Source organism: Drosophila suzukii, chromosome X (assembly GCF_043229965.1).
Source record: "Drosophila suzukii chromosome X, CBGP_Dsuzu_IsoJpt1.0, whole genome shotgun sequence".
Classification (NCBI taxonomy): Eukaryota; Metazoa; Arthropoda; class Insecta; order Diptera; family Drosophilidae; genus Drosophila; species Drosophila suzukii.
In genome coordinates, this window is record NC_092084.1 from 19,199,623 (window position 1) to 19,215,976 (window position 16,354).

General features: G+C 39.7%; 2 protein-coding genes across 5 annotated transcripts in view; both read left to right on the top strand.

The window, feature by feature from the left end:
* The window catches only part of Cngl (Cyclic nucleotide-gated ion channel-like), a 56,610-nt gene that overhangs the window by 20,357 nt on the left and 19,899 nt on the right, over positions 1–16,354 (top strand). For all 4 annotated transcript variants that reach the window (XM_017068548.4, XM_070997758.1, XM_070997757.1 and 1 more), the window contains exons 2-4: positions 283–2,005; positions 6,827–7,113; positions 14,949–14,993. In XM_017068548.4, the coding sequence (XP_016924037.2) occupies positions 1,853–2,005; positions 6,827–7,113; positions 14,949–14,993 (485 nt within the window). In that variant the 5' untranslated portion in view covers positions 283–1,852. The remainder of the gene's footprint in view (positions 1–282; positions 2,006–6,826; positions 7,114–14,948; positions 14,994–16,354) is intronic.
* Positions 9,642–10,363, top strand: LOC136117369 (uncharacterized). Its single transcript, XM_070997239.1, has 2 exons — positions 9,642–9,660; positions 9,730–10,363. The coding sequence occupies exons 1-2, from the start codon at positions 9,642–9,644 to the stop codon at positions 10,272–10,274; spliced, it is 564 nt and encodes a 187-aa protein (XP_070853340.1). The 3' UTR covers positions 10,275–10,363.

Consider the following 16,354-nt stretch of genomic DNA (forward strand, 5'->3'; position numbering starts at 1 on the left):
TGAAGCTGATACCATTTTTCTCTCTGTGTAATTGTGCGCTGTGGCAAATACCGATGGGAAAGCTGTGGTTGCCCTTTAAACGACTTTTGGCTGTTGGAATTCTGTTGAAAACTAAATCGTTTCGGTGTGAAACACTTAATGATGTGCCCCGAGTGTGTGTGCTGTGTGTGTGTTTGTCTGTGTGTGCGTGCTGTGTTGTGTTTCGCAACTAAATTGTTAGACATTTTAATTAATTTGCACTTTAATGTTTACTTAGCTAAATGTTTTCCTCCCTGCCTGCAGGCAACAACAGCAACAGCAACAGCAACGGCGACAGCGAGCGGAAACGACAGCGGCAGCTACAGATACTTGTAACTAAAGTGACATGAGGCCTTAACAACAATAACACCAAAGCAACAGCAACAACTACAACAGCAACTATAAGAACAAAGGATACAACAACAAGAAAAACGACAAACAAAAACAAGCAACCGTAGAGCACTAAAAACCAAATTACAAACAATTAAAAGCGAGCACAGGCAAGGATCCTCCAGGGAGAGAGAGCTTGACAACGGTACTGCAGCCACGCCCCCTGGAAAAACACACACACACACACACACACACACAGAGACATAGAAAGGACCCGAAAAAGGAGGCGGCACACGCACAAACAGTCACAAACACGCACACAGTAGGCAGCTAGCTACATGCCTCAATGGCAGCTTCATCGTTTATGGCCAACTAAAACTGAGCAGCGAGCCCTGAATTTGGCCGGGTTGCCGGGCATCCTGGCCACCAGTCCATCATCGCCGGGACCTTTGTCTTTGTCTCGCATCAGGACCAGAAACACGGGCAGCAACAGCAACAACAGGAGCAACAACAGGAGCAACATCAACGGCAAGGGCAATAGCAACGCCACCAAAGGCGGCAATAAAAAGTTTTGCTTTGTGTGTGTGTCTCGTCGGTGTCGACATTCTTGCCCCATCCTGCAGGTTCCAGCTACCAGCTACCCCTCCCACCAGTGCCACGCCCCCCTTAAAACGGTGTCGCCCTCGTTGTCCTTGTCGTCATCGTCAGACGCCTGTGGGCACTCAATTAAGCCCAATTCAACGCAACTTGAAAGCGACAACGGCAACAAAGGCAGCTGCCAAAGTAACAAAAACAGCAGAGGGCGGAACAACAATAGCTGGGGAGACGACAGCAACATTAATATTAATAACAATAGTAGAAAAAACACCAGCAACATCTACAATTGCAGCTGCAGCAGCAACAACTGCAGGCCAAAAGACAGCAGCAACACCTTCTTCAAAATCTCTAATTGAAACCGAAAGAGCAGCCACATTTATTTAAAGAGCAGAAGAAGCAACAGCAACATCAGGATCAAGTGCAACATCAGTCATAACTGGAGTAGCAACAACAGCAGCAACATCCGCTACAGCAATAGAAGCAACAACTGCAACATCAGCCATAACTGGAGTAGAAACAACAGCAGCAACAGCTGCAACATCAGCAGCAACTGAAGTAGAAACAACAGCAGCAACAGCAATCATTGCAACACTAGCTTCTAAAGAAAAGGCAATAAAACCTACTCGAAAAAAAAAACCTGCAGCAACAGCAACATCTGCAACATTGGCCATTAAAGCGGCAACAGCAATACAAGTGGCAAATACAGCAGCAACAGCAATTCCAGCTGCAACAGCGCAGCAGTGCAGCAACCACGCCCACGTAATCATCAACGCCCCCGCCCACTCACACAGACAAGGACACAGATACAGATTCCTTTTTTGAATTCGAGCGGAAAAAGGAGCAACTGCCACGCCCACGTATCGCAGGCGAGGGCGGCGGGCGGGCGGACGGTTGAGTGGATGTCAGGATGAAACTGAGCGTGAGCGCGTATCGGGCGCATGCATCCGCACACAAGAAGATCCTCTCCAGCGGCTATCACTCACAGCTCAACTACGGCAGCACTGGAGCGGCAGCGGCATCCTCCTCGTCGTCGGGGGCCACTGCAACGGGCCTATATACGGTGAGTCCCTGGGTCCTTTATTGGGCAGTAGGTGGCACCCACACACATTCCACTCCTCCTACTCAAATACTAGTTAGTATCTCCCACTCGTACCCATCCATCTCCAGTCCGATATTAAGTCTGATTCCCAGAAGGACAATCTAGTGTTTCGGTAATGTATTCCTCATTACACTGCGCGAAACGGAGGGGTATACCTCAAAATGGTCTCTGTTTTGTTCACTCTATAAGCTTTCCTCTTGAAACGATTGTTATTCATAATTTGGATCACCAGGGTTTATATTTGTTGATTGATATTGTCATTATATTTATTATCTTCGCTTCTAAGCATTTTATAAGAATTTTAAACATTTGAAAATCTTAAGGGATTTATATATTTTATATTTTTCTTTTTTATATTTATCTATATTTTATTGACATTTTAAAAAAGTCGTTCTAATCTTAAAAGTTTCGAAGATCAAATCTTTTATAAATACAGGTGTTAAATAAGATAAGATTTAAATATCATATTGGGTTAAATCATCATTATCATCATCAATAATATTAGGTAGATTCTTAGAAATTTTATTTGTAAGCTTAGGCATTCATAAGATCATAATATTTTTATGGAAAATACTTTAATTTCAGTGTAGTTTGGCCTTAATTTCCCTCTCTTCCCCCTTTTTCCCATCACTTTTGCCACATTTCCCCCAATCTCTCGCCTATCTCCCTTCGCTGCTCATTAATGTTGTGTGACAAACAAAGGCATAAAATTTAAACATTTTTGATTATGAGTTTTAGTGTTATGTCCGGCCATGGTAGCTACATTTTAATGATATTGCTTGCGAAGGACAGCGCAAATATGTATGGGCATATCAAAATGAATTGGGGCTAAAGCCGTTGCTTAAAATAGTAGTCAAAAGCAGCTTGCAAATAAATATTGGAAAACCATTTGAGAAAATTGCCATAAAAAGCAGCCTGGATTTTAGAAAATAACGAGGGCCTAAACAAAAACGAAGTACAATTTTTAACAATAATTTAGGGTATACTTCAACTTATTTTTATTAAAAAGAAATAAGAATAAACCAACTTCCTAATACAATAATTTTAGTGTTTCTGCTGCACTTGATACCAGAATATTAGAAAACATTAAGCAATTTACCAATTTAAGTTTTAATCTAGCCAGAAACTGAAACCGTCTAGAACTCTTTACCCAAATTCCATCACCATTGTCCGCATAATTTTGAACAACTTCCTAAAGGAAACTTCGTTAAGCTCGTTACCTGAATTTCGAAAATACAAAAAAAAAAACATTAAAGCAAGTGCCCTAGATCAGAATGAATATTCATTAAAATTTGCAAACTGACCAAAAGTTATTAAATTAGTTTTGAAAGCGCTGCCCAAATAGTTTTGCAGCCCAAGTGAGCCAGCCATGGGTAAATTACGTAAAAGCCATTAAAGAAAATCAAGGCTCAATCATGAAAAGTTGGCTCGAGTTCGCTGCACCCAAATAACCCGGCCAATGAGCACCAGAATATGTGCAGGAAATTGGGAAATGCTCCCCATATTTATATATGCACATGCATCCGATTTGTCATGGGCTGATTAAAACGGAGACCACTTCACTCTTGGGTTCATCATAGTTATAGGCACAACTATTTATGGTCTCCTTTCGATTCGTAATGGAAGCTTAACAGCAGCGCAGTTTTCCCAGCTCACAGTTCCCAGTTCCCAGAACTCAGAACCACAATAAATTCCAATCAGGTCTTGTGGCGCATTTAATTGCCATGTCCACGGGCGACAGCTGCTGGTGGCACGGATCAAAGCTCTATATATACAGCTGGGGTCATTAATAAGAGTGCTGACATAGAGAAATTACTAATGTTTTAGTAATTTAGGTGCCTATTCAAAAAGGTGTCTAAAAGTATGCAACAAAAAAGAACGCCGTCTTTTGTGGCCTACTTTTAGGCACATTGATAAGTGATTTGAAATAAATTCTATGTTTGGGCTTTACAAATCTTTTCAGTCAATTTGCATATGAATTAAACAATTTACAGCATCCAATTTAGATGCTATTCATAAAGGTGTCTAAAAGTATGCAGCGAAGAAGAACGTCGTGTTTTGTTGTCTATTTTTAGACAGATTTGTAAGTGATTTGAAATCAATTTTAATATGCTTAGGCCTTACCAATCTTTTCAATCGATTTGCAAATGAATTAAACAGTTTACAGCATATAATTTAGGTGTTTTCAAAAAGGTGTTTAAAAGTATGCAGCGAAAAAGAACGCCGTCTTTTGTTGCCTGTTTTCAGACAGCTTTATGAGTGATTTAAAATCAATTTTAATATGTTTAGACTTTACCAATCTTTTTAATCAATTTGCATATGAATTAAATAGTTTACAGCATGTTATTTTCTTATTCAAAATGGTGTCTTAAAGTATGCAGCAAAAGCGAACACAGTTCTTTGTTGCGGTGAGATTTATAAGTGATTTAAAATCAATTTTAATTTTTTTAGGCTTTACCAACCTTTTTAATCAATTTTCATATAAAATAATCAAATCTAATGATGCTATTATAAAAAAAAAGTTTAAGCTTTTACTCATTTAATATGAGAATTTAAAAAACATACTAAGGTGTTAGTATCGGTGTTAAATGGGACTTACGATTTGCCTTTTTTATATCACGACTCTTTCCATGAATTCTGTGATAAATCACTCCAAAGTATACAATTTCACCATTATTATTTCTATGCTATTGACATTTGAACGTGGGCCAATAAATTTGCGTTGAATTATAATATTGGATGGCTGATTGCTGTTTGCTGTTTGATTTTACACAGGCAAATAGCAAAATAGCACTATTATATTGACCGCAGATGTAGGTATATACATATTTGGTGTGGTATAGCTCACAAGTGAAGCTTAATCTGGCACTCTGACCGATTTGTCAACTAATTGGTGGGAACGGCGTACAAATCCCGCTAGATATGTGTATGTTATGCGGTTTCCCCTATTTAGAGTGTTGGCCAAATTGAAACCCCCCCTCCCCCCACTGGATTTAGCCAGTTTTGTCACGGACACACGCCCACTCACAGGGATCACACGAGGGGGGGTTGAGGGGTTTGCGGAATTTGGACATGGATACGGAACAAGGATGCGGATACGGAGTACGGACACGAGCACCGTCAATCTGTCCCAATGGTCAAATCGAAGCTTTCAAGTTTGCGGCACTCGAGTACTTATATAAGTACTTGGCAACCCGGCTACCCATGGAGCTCACTTAAAGTTAGTTTTGGCCATTGGTGTTAAATTGATAATGGTTTTGGCCAACAAGTGGTCTTCATGTCCATCCCTGATTCAATAAGAGTGGCTGGGATTTTGATTTTGATTTTATTGCGGTGCGATTGCGGTGCGATTGCGATGCCTTGATTAGTCTTGGCTAATACTTATTGATTTTTGATGGAGCATTTATGCTTCCTTTTGAATTTCCCCATTTAATTCTCATTGATTTCCGAGAAACATCCTGCGCAGTAGATATTAATAATTCCTGTCAATATGTAAGTTCTTTGATTGGTTTTCTTTTAAGTCCTATTGATTTTTAAAAAGGAAAGTTCTTGTTCGTTTTTCTTACTTCATTATGTACGTGGTTTCGTTTGCTGTATTTAAATAAATAATTACTAAAGCTGCACGTTAACTGAGACTTTGTGAATTGGGCTTAAAAAAAATGTTTTTTATACCACCATTGGCATCATTTAATGAAGCCTTGCCGTTTTTTTGTCCTTATTCAAATGTTATGAAGTGCTGCATTTTCATTTAACAACCTCATAGTATATAATAAAAAATCCACCCTGCGTATAAAAACGTGCTTTAAGTCAATTTCTGTTGTCAGCCAATCCCAACAGGAATCAATAATGCAATATTTAAATTTTAAAAGCATGCTTCGACAAAAGTTCTCAGAGCTCATGGCTGTTTTTTGCCATCCAACTCGTTCGCCAGTTTTTCCACCATCAACCATCCCCGCAACCTTCGATCCACACAACCAGCCACCCACTTATTCCCCAGCCAACTCTCGCCCACCTGAAGGCTCAGAGTTGGCCAAGTTTTCGTGTCACAAGCAATCGAATCAAAGTTTAATTATTATCGTCAACATCATCCGATTTAAAATGCACCGTGGGGCAAAGTGGCAAGGCTCAGTGCCAGATGCAGTTCCAGATACGAATGTCGATGCTGTTGCAGATATATGTATATAAGCACAGTTGTGGGTGACATAATAGCACCTACATTTATTTATTCAGAGGTTAAAAGTTCTGGGATATACCCATTTACTCTTCGTGGTTAGCCTTAAAATGCTTTTGAGACTATAGTCAGACCTATATAGACCATATTATATTTATTTTTGAAAGCTCTGCAACCATTTCCTAACTGTTTATGGGAAATACTAATATTTAATTTTATTATTACTTGAATTTTATTAAAATAATCATTGATTCATATACATTTTAATCTACTTATATTGTATTTTACCTTACCTTAACTTTGTCGATTTTTTAGATTTCAACCCTTTTTTAATTCTTACAACACTTTGGGTACAATTTAAGGGTCTTAAAAGCTACAATAATATAGATAGGTATAGTTATGACCCCCGCTGTGCAAATGCATTGACATTTGAGATCCTGTTACAGGTAGAATTTGCATAATTAGCAATTAAGATGGGCTCAATTCCGATTGATGAGACACCCGGCGGGGTGTCGGCCTATATACACCTATAAGTACATATACAGGAATAGCAATGCCAATAAGCTGAATTAATTCGGTTAAATTATACCCCTCATCTTACCCACTTGCAGATGGAAGCCCACGAGCACGAAGCGGGCAAGTTTGTGAAGGATGTGGCCCGTCAGGTGCACGACTGCAACAGCGATACGGACGTCATCAGTCCCACGGGCACCAGTAGTTCCGGCGGAGGCGGCGGAGGAGGTGGCGGAGGAGGCGGTGGAGGCGGTGGAGGAGGCGGAGGATCCGGTGGTGCCGGTCCCAGCGACGGTGGCTATCACAAGCGGCACCACAAGATGGTACGCGATGAAGACAACAACAGTGCGGCGCACTCCTCGGACAGCAAAAGTCCCAGTCAGCGGTAAGTTCGATGAGCACACCCACAAACAGGCCAAGCAAATGAACACCCACACCTGCACTGAGCGAAAAAAGGCCAACTAAATGCTAACTAAAATATTGAAAACCATTTAGCCTAAGTAAAATGCTTTTTAAAAAGTAAGGAATTCGATATAAAACCTATTTCAATTGCTGATATTATTATAAAGGTAATAGCTTTCTTATAAAAGATTTGAATCTCTTATCTAATTATGATATATTATAATTATTTGCCAAAGATTTTTAGCTATGGATTATATAAATATTGCCAATCAGTATTCCAATATTTAAGTATTGTCAATTTTGTATTGTAACTTTGATTCTCTTATTTTTTTATTAGAGCTTATACTAATATTTGAGTATTACAAGTATATTTTTCAAATAATTTTAATTTAATCTTATAGTTAAAAAAAAATTTTTGATTAAAACAGAAAAAATTGCTTGATAAAATGATGAGGCTGTACTTTGTTGTTACTAGAGTAACTATTTTATTGCTTAAATTGACCAGTGGATTTTTTTTTGATTTTAAAAAATGTTTAGTATTTGAGAAATAAAAACCTTGCATTTAGAAGGCATTTTTTCGCCCAGTGCACTCACCCCGACACGTGTAAAATAAAAGTTGAAAGCGGAGAAAAAAAACGAAGAGGAACATCACAAAGATGATTTATTCAAATCGTGCCAAGTTGTTACCAAACACATAAACATAATCCGGCTCTGCTTATCCTGCAGTCCGCATTTTACACACAGAAACACGCACACTAACACACTAACATACACAACACTCACTCATACTTGTGCAGTAACTAACTACATATACATAGACACGTGCCGTAAGCGTAATTGATAAATGTGTAGCATACTTTGTTGGGCTTCGCTCGCCTTGGCAGCTTTTTGTACTCTGTATTTGATCAACCGTAAGCGACATCACATCCGTACTCGCATCCGTATTCGTAAGACAAGGACCAGAAGAAAAACCAACCAGCCCGATTCGATTCAATTAAATTAAATTAGCAATTAGCAAGTCCCGCCCCCTTCGCCCAACGTCTACGTCCATGCGAATCCTTGTCGTTTGGAGCGCTGAAGCCTGGCATTGGGAAATGCCAAATGGGAATTGAAATCTGAATGGGAATGTGAATGTGACTTCAAAAGTTTCCAGTTTGGGTTTTGGTTAATCTAATCAGGGGTCTTAGATCCGACTGGCGGATGCTCGATACAGGCACAGTGCGTTTCATAGCTGTGGGTAAAATTGTTAAAATAATAGAATCCTAACAATTTCCAATTACCGAAGGTGTCACAAAAAAAACTAATGGGTGTGAAATCACTTGCAAAGGTGCCTAAAAGTATGTAGTGAAAAGCAAAACCTTGTTTTTCCGCATGAATCCATAGGAATTTCGTACTCAAAATGTATTGTTGCATACTTTTGGACACCTTTAAGTGTGATTTCACCCCCTGTTGTGTTTTTATTTGCTTATAAAAACAATTTAAATTTATTAATACGTTTAAATGAAATGAATAATTAAATTTTGAATTATAAAATGTTGTGATAAGAGTGTTAAAATAATTTTAAATGAGTGAGTGACATTAATATTTGCTTGCCTTACTGCTATTAAACGCACTGTCCAAGGAGTCTATTCCAAGTAAATGTTGAGATTGTGGTTTTTCAAACTTTTTTTTTGCTTTTGCAGTTGAATGGAGCTGTCACTCTGATAAACACACTCACACACTCACACAGGGGCAACTTTTGTTTGTGTTTATTGTGTCTTTGTGGTGGCAAAAAGGAAATTAGCAATGACAATTAGCCGGGATTGCCCATGTCCGTGATATGTGTGTGTGTCTCGGGGTGTCACAGTGTCACACTGTCAGGGTGTGTGTGTGTGCGTACATGATTTCATTAATTAACCCGACCCAGGCAAACAAAGGCGGTGGCAGCGGAAGGAGGTGCCGCCCTCCCAGGGGACAGCAGTTGACAACTCTTTGGCCTAATGTGCCCTCGCCGGGTAATCTTCGGGCACACGAATCCACTCCAGCTTCATTCCAGAACGAGACCATGAAACCATGAGACCATGAACCACCACAACCACACTGAACCGCGGCTGCCACTTCCAGAATGCTAATGTCCCAAGGCAAACAATTTAATCAAGACGAACCAGAAAAAAAGCACACAAGAAAGACATTGCCTCGTAAAATAGATCTGAACTTGGCCTTTTGGAAATTTTCCATTTGTTTTAAAGTATTCAAGGAATTTTGCTAGACTTATATCTTATTGTATTTGTAAAAGGAACTATTGAATGATTAATATAATAAGAAGTATAGGTACTACTATTTTTAAATCTTTTTCAATATTAACCCAATTAAATTTAAATAGAAAGACAGAATTTCAAAGACAACACAGTTGGGTACTTTAAAATTAAGTTGGTTGCCTTGTTTTATACGAAATATAAATACATTTTGAGCTACCTTGAGCTACACAACTATATTTGTCAGTATCTAAATGATATGTCTAAGTATCTTAAAATGGTTGCCTTTTATGGTGGTATGAAAGAAAACATAAAAAACTGAGAGCCGTACCCAGAACCCCTCCTATATCGCATGTTATAATCAGAGTATCCACTTCTCGCATCGCTCGATCGGATCTTGAACACACTATGCAGATCCGGCAGCTCGTCGCTGGCCAGTGCGCAGCTGCACCACTGTGGTTGCACCACCACTAGTTTAAGGTACACAGAGAGGGATAGACTTATACTGACGCCGGCACAACCGCATCCGCATCCACATCCGCATACGCATCCGCATTCGCACCAGGCCCGTCAGCGGCGCCAAGTGCGCCTCCATGTGAACAGTCCGTCCTCCGACCAGAGCGCCACCACGCCGGTGGGTCAAGGTCACAGGCCACTGCCCGCGATGAAGACCCTCTCCTCGTTCATCAGCGAGCATCCCGAGGAGCTGGTGGCGGCAACTTCTTTGGCCACGGAGGACAAGGATCCGTTGCGGACCTCACCCGCCTCCAATGGCCAGCAGACAACGAAGTGGAAGAGCCTGCGGGCCGTGATGGCCTACTACTGCTCCCTGAGGCGCATCAAGAGGAACGTTGCCACACCCACAAATCCCGTTTTCAGTGTTCCCCCTTGCGTTCTCGCGTTTTGCTAGCGTTAACTAACTAACCAGTGCACAGAGAAAAAATATCACCACTATCGTTGGTCAGCCATTTGGTGGTTTCTGTTTGAAGAAAAAGACCTCTAGAGGATGTAAATCTCATATATATATTTAAATGATGTTAGACTTAATGAAATCCTAAATGTCAATTTATTGATTCTGAATTTAAAATATGCAATAATTAATTGTTGTGGTGTTATAAACTATATATTTAATTAGGTCGAATATTAAGTTTTTATTTATAGCGATCATCTTTCACGTTTATGATTTATAATTAAGATTTTATTTACAAATCTGTAGATTATTCACACTGAATATAACTAGTTAGATTATATTGTCTTTTAAAATCTACATGTAATTTTGGATTCCATAAAATGTTGTAGAAAGTTTGTATTTTATAAAGAAAATATAAAGGGGAAAACCGTGAAACTAAGTAACTAAGTTGGCCAAATGGAACCGATATTATAGTGATTTTTTTTCTCTGTGCACCCATTTATATGTGTGTGTAAACTCTCTTTGCGTGCGTGTGCGTGTGTGTGCGAGAGAGAATCCTGGCTCTTGCTATCCTCACCACCACCATCACCACCGAAAAAAAAGCGAAGTCCTCGATCCGCCCTCGATAATTATCGATATGTACTAACCCATCCACTAACGCTCATCGATCGCTCGCCCTCTCTCTTTCTCTCTCTCTCATGCTCTCACTCTCTCTCTCTCGCTCTAACAACGTACTAATCCGAAAAACGTAGTGTATGAACCTATGTGTAACCTAATATATAACCCATATATCATTGATGTGTAATCGAATGCCAGACCTCTCTGAACTCAACTCAACTCTGAACTAAAACTCAACTCAAAAAACCGCCTGCTCGCCCGTTCGCTAACTAACTCTATCCCACTCCCACTCTCTGTTCCACAGATCTGTGTCTATTGCCCCTCTCTCTCTCTTTCTCCACAGTTAAGCCTCGATAAGTTTTCTTGGGAAACTTTGCCCACCCCCCGCACACACCTCCCCACGACTTTTCTCATTTAATAAATTTGACGGGAACTTGCATTTATTAGCCCATATGCACATGATATATGATCTGTGTGTTGGCAGGCGTGGTCGTGCAGGGGGAGGTAACACTGTACCCACTAGAAAGTAATGGGGAAAGAGGTGTCTCTTGGCTGGGTATACATTTTACCACTTTCTGTTCTAGTTTCGGTTCATTTTTGGCAGAGGGCAACTTAAAAAGTTTGCCTCAGCTAAACAAGTTGATGCCAACACAACCACACACACACACACACTCTTACACTTACTCACACATACCCCCGCCAGCACACACACTAACACACACATGCTTATAAAGGGTGTAAGAGGAACTTTTGCTTGAAAAATCTCAGCAAACAGCCAAAGTTAAAGTGGCTTTTGTCAGTGTGCGTTTGAATCGATATGTTTAAGCTGCTGACTGCAATGTAGGCGAACTTTTGACACAAATACACCAGCACACACACTCACAGACACACAGACACAGTGGCGTGCCGAGGGGGGTTTCGGTCCCTAAGCCAAAAAACTAGGTTCTTAATAGACTAGTGGAGTTAATTAGGTCTAGATTTTGACTAAGATATATTTATTTTACGAAGAATTTTTGTAATCGATCTTATATCGATAACAAAAACCCAATACTTTATATGGGAAATGAAAATAGCTTTTCGAAAATATGACAAGGCCGTGCTTATTTCCATATTGCAAAGTGGCCTTATTGTATTATTTCAAAATCATTTTATAAAGAAAGGAATAGTGTTAATAAAGAGCTATCAATTAATCGTTGGGATATTTATATATCGATACATATCGATGTTATATCCTATCTATAGTTACCCACTCATTAAATAATTCTTTGCTATATTAAAGTATTTATAGGTATACAACTGTCTGCTATCCCTAAGATGCAATTAAAGGAAGAATCCCTCCCCCTTTAGAAATTCCAGCCTACGCCACTGGTCTAGACCTACCACATTGCGCCTATGCATATGCCAATGCCACAAAGTTCGCACACCACCACCGCCCAGCTTCTCTTTCGGCATTGTGCATGCAAAATGGGAAATTGCCTTCTGACTGACAACTTACAAAGAATTTGAATTTAGAAAATTGCAAATTTATGTAGAAGCCAAGTGAACACAATACACTCAATGGTAACCTAGAATTTATGCATCCTCTTGGACCGATTGGATGTCATCATCTAGTTTTTTTTGCCTGGTTTTTTGGCCGGCGAAAGGGCTGCATGTGGCATCGGTGGCAGCTGAGAGGCCTCCGGTATATGTATATTTCGCCTCCCCAGAGCCTCCTACCTAATACCCCCCTCCCGCCATGCCGCCGTCCCTGCGGTTAGGTAATTCCCTTACAAGCAACTCTGATTCGCAATCAAATTCATTTGTTCGATCCGGCAATTGTGTTTTGATTTGCAAGCACTTGAAATGCGGCTCACATCCGGTGGCGACCGATATTTTCGTCTTTATTGCATTGTCAGCAAGCTCAAGTTCCTCATTAACTAGGATGACCCAAATAATTGGGGTATTAGCCATGGCTAATAAGGCACATACACGCTCGATGGGTGTCGCAAAAATTCGCAGTCAGGGGAATTTACGAGCGGAGTCTGGTTTAAGTGTCACCGAAATGTCTTTCGGTGGATTTTACATTTTTGTCGAGCGGTTTTATGTGGTATACGTACCTTTTGTGTCTTCATAAAGACTTGCCAAAATTATTTTCAAAGGAAAAAGTTTTTTTTTTTTAATATGTAATAGAGTTTATGGAACCAGTACACTTTACTTAGTTAAGGATTAGAGAAAATCATTAAAAGTTTTGATTTTTAAGGCATTTATTTTTGTCAGTGTATATATACTTATATATAATTCCATTTAAAATTAAGAAGCTGATTTTATTGGTCCGACATATTGCCCATTTAGTAAGCCATTCAAAGAAATGGCACTTAAAATATGATGCTAACAGCATTTTTCTTGCTACAATTACGTTGAGGGCATCCGTAGATTTCCGTGACATCCTGGCACGTTTTAAAATCCAGCTGGCTGTCAGAAAGTGTAGCATACTTTGCCGGGTGTGAAGTGTCCCCAGGGCGTTATAAATTTATACCCATTGGCAGGGGAGTAGGGCGATGGATTGGAAGAGGGGGAGGAGAGGCCAGGAAACTCTGGCAATGACTCGACGGAATTTTTCAATTGTTATTTCATCTGCCATGTGCGGCCAGTCAGTCAAGTGGCGAACCGAACCGAACGCAATGGTTTAGCATTCCGGACGGTCATGGCCTGCGGCTTGATGGCCACAAAACCAAATAACCGAAAACCAAAAACAGGGAACTTCAGAACCGTGAATCGGGCAGAGGCGTTAATTGAAATCCGGCTTAGGAACCGAATCGCCGGTTAACCCGAGGCGCCCCCAAATCGGACATCATGCAGCCATTAAACAATAACACTTTCAGCCGACCACACATGGTCCAAACTACACACACACACACTCGCACACACGTGCAAACAGGAGAGTCCTTTAACATTTCGCTGGATGATTTGTGGTGCAATAAAGAATGCCATTTAATACCGGGCCCAGCTCTTTAACCTTTTCGAACCCGAACCCAAACCCGATTCCGAACCAGTATCGTATTGAATCGAAAAACGAGAAACGGGGAATTGGCAAGCGCCAAAACTAACAAGCTCATTCTCAATTTATATTAAATCGAAAGTCCACAAATGGTTCAGCTGACCCCAAAAACAACAATGGGGTCATCCACAGATATACGCACACGTACACGCATTTATATACATTTATTCAGTGGCGTATGGCGCGGGGGGTTTTTTTTGGATTAATACTACATTGATCTAGGGTTTTCATTTTGCTTGATATATGTGTTTAATTAAAGTTCTTTTGTGATTTATTAACAATTTTAAGGTGTCAATAGGTGAAATCTTAGTTTGAATATGATAAATGCAGAGAAGAACCATTTAATATAGAAAATTTTTGTGCTCCTTTATATTGATTAGGAACCACTTAAAAAAAAACATATAAATAAGGGTTTTTTAATAGATATATGCAGAAGTTAACCATTTAATATAAAATATTTTCAGAGCTTCTTTATATTCTTTAGGAACCACTTTAAAAAATATATAAATGAGGTTTTGTTAATAATAAATAAATATCATTACACCTTCCTTTGTAACCAATCTAATTATAATCATACTTAGTTTTCTAAAACCCCTTTCCGATACGCCACTGTGTACATGTAATATACGTAGTATACTTATAGAGCGGGGTAATCTTATCGTGCAGCAAGCCTTTTTCCGCTTGGCTAGGGATGGGCACTGATGGGTTAAAAGGGGGCCCATATCACCCAGTTGTATATGTGTGTGTGTCTCTCTCCATCTGTGTGTTTGTGCGTCTCTCTCACTCTCACCCACTCCACCCCCTCTCTCTATCTCTTTCTCTCTCTTTGCCAATCTATTTCTATCGAATTCTCTGACTATTGCCTCCTCGAAAACATTACAAAACAAATTAAGTCAAACAAAATGAATACAAAACAAAAATATGTTAAACAAAATAAATAAACCACAAATAAAAGTACAAAAGAAAACAGCCAAAAAAAAAAACAAAAAAAAAATGAAATACTTTCGAAACTCGTTTAGGAAATCGCGTATCGGAGATGGAGCTTCAGATCCAGATTCCGATTGGTAAGTTTATTCTCTTGCGTTCCTTATGATTTCTCGGTTTTGTCTCTGCACACCAATACAAATACAAATACAATTACAAATACAAATACAAATACAGATACAGATAGTACACACACATACGCATAGCTTTGTTCTGCTTTTGATTTGATTATGATTGTGATTATGATGATGATGGTCATGCTGTTGATGATGATGATAATGACGATGATCGGCATGTGCGCGCTTTGCATTTGAATAGGCCGCAAACCAGCAAGATATATAAACCATATATACATATATAGATACCATATATATAGAGTAGGGTTTTGGCGTTTGCGAAGAGCCGAGGTCCAAAACCGCAGCTGCATCACACCACACAGACACTGGGCCGCAGGTCCGGCACCAGTAACACCCTGTAAAAAGCCACAGACTTTGGGTGGGGGGATATGAGATATATACACCCACCCCACACACACACCATCCACAAACAACCACCCACACACTCACACACTGACGGCAACCACACCTATAGCTATCATTGTTTTCCTTTGATTTGTCTTTCGTTTAGCTAACTGCATTGCTACCAAATCGCTTTCGTTTTTCGAACCTCATCGTGTACCACACGACGTATGCGTAATAATTTAGCCACCGCTGTAAATAGACCAATGAAAACTAGCTAAATCAAAATAAACAAAAATCGAACCAAAAAAAAAAAAATGAAAACAAACAAAAATACCGAAATTAAAACAAAGCAAATCCTAAACGAAACCAAAAAAAAAACAAACAAAACATTTATTCCGTAGAATGGCATTTCTCTATGCTGAATGCGAATAATAATTGTGCATAAATTAAGCCCAACCAAAAATCAATTAACGCATCAGCAACACCCCCCAAAAATCGAACTGTACATACGCAATGTATATATATATTATATAGACACATCCATTGTGTACATCATGCAAATAAACACCTAGTACTAGATGCTATAGCAGAACAGACGATTGAATGGCGACCCTGAGCGGCTTGAGCAAAAGTTTAAAGTGGTAAAACCTGATTCCCCTCCCCGGATTCCCCAAGTCCCCGCAATCCATCCCCCCCTCCACGTAGTCGTACGATAGTCCTAGATCGAGTTCGTATATACTCGTAGTGCGTAGCTATACTCTGGCAAATTCGGGAATGATAAAGAATAGGTTTAAACTGTTCGGCGGTCCGCTTCTCCGTTCTTTTTTGTTAAATTACCCAAAATAACAATAGTTATTGATTGATGACGCTTCAGCTCTTTAAGCTTTATAAATGATTTCCAGACATTAATGTGATTAATGTGTGTTTTGTTTCCGGGGGAATGCAAACACTAAAATGCCACTGGCGATTTTAAATCACTT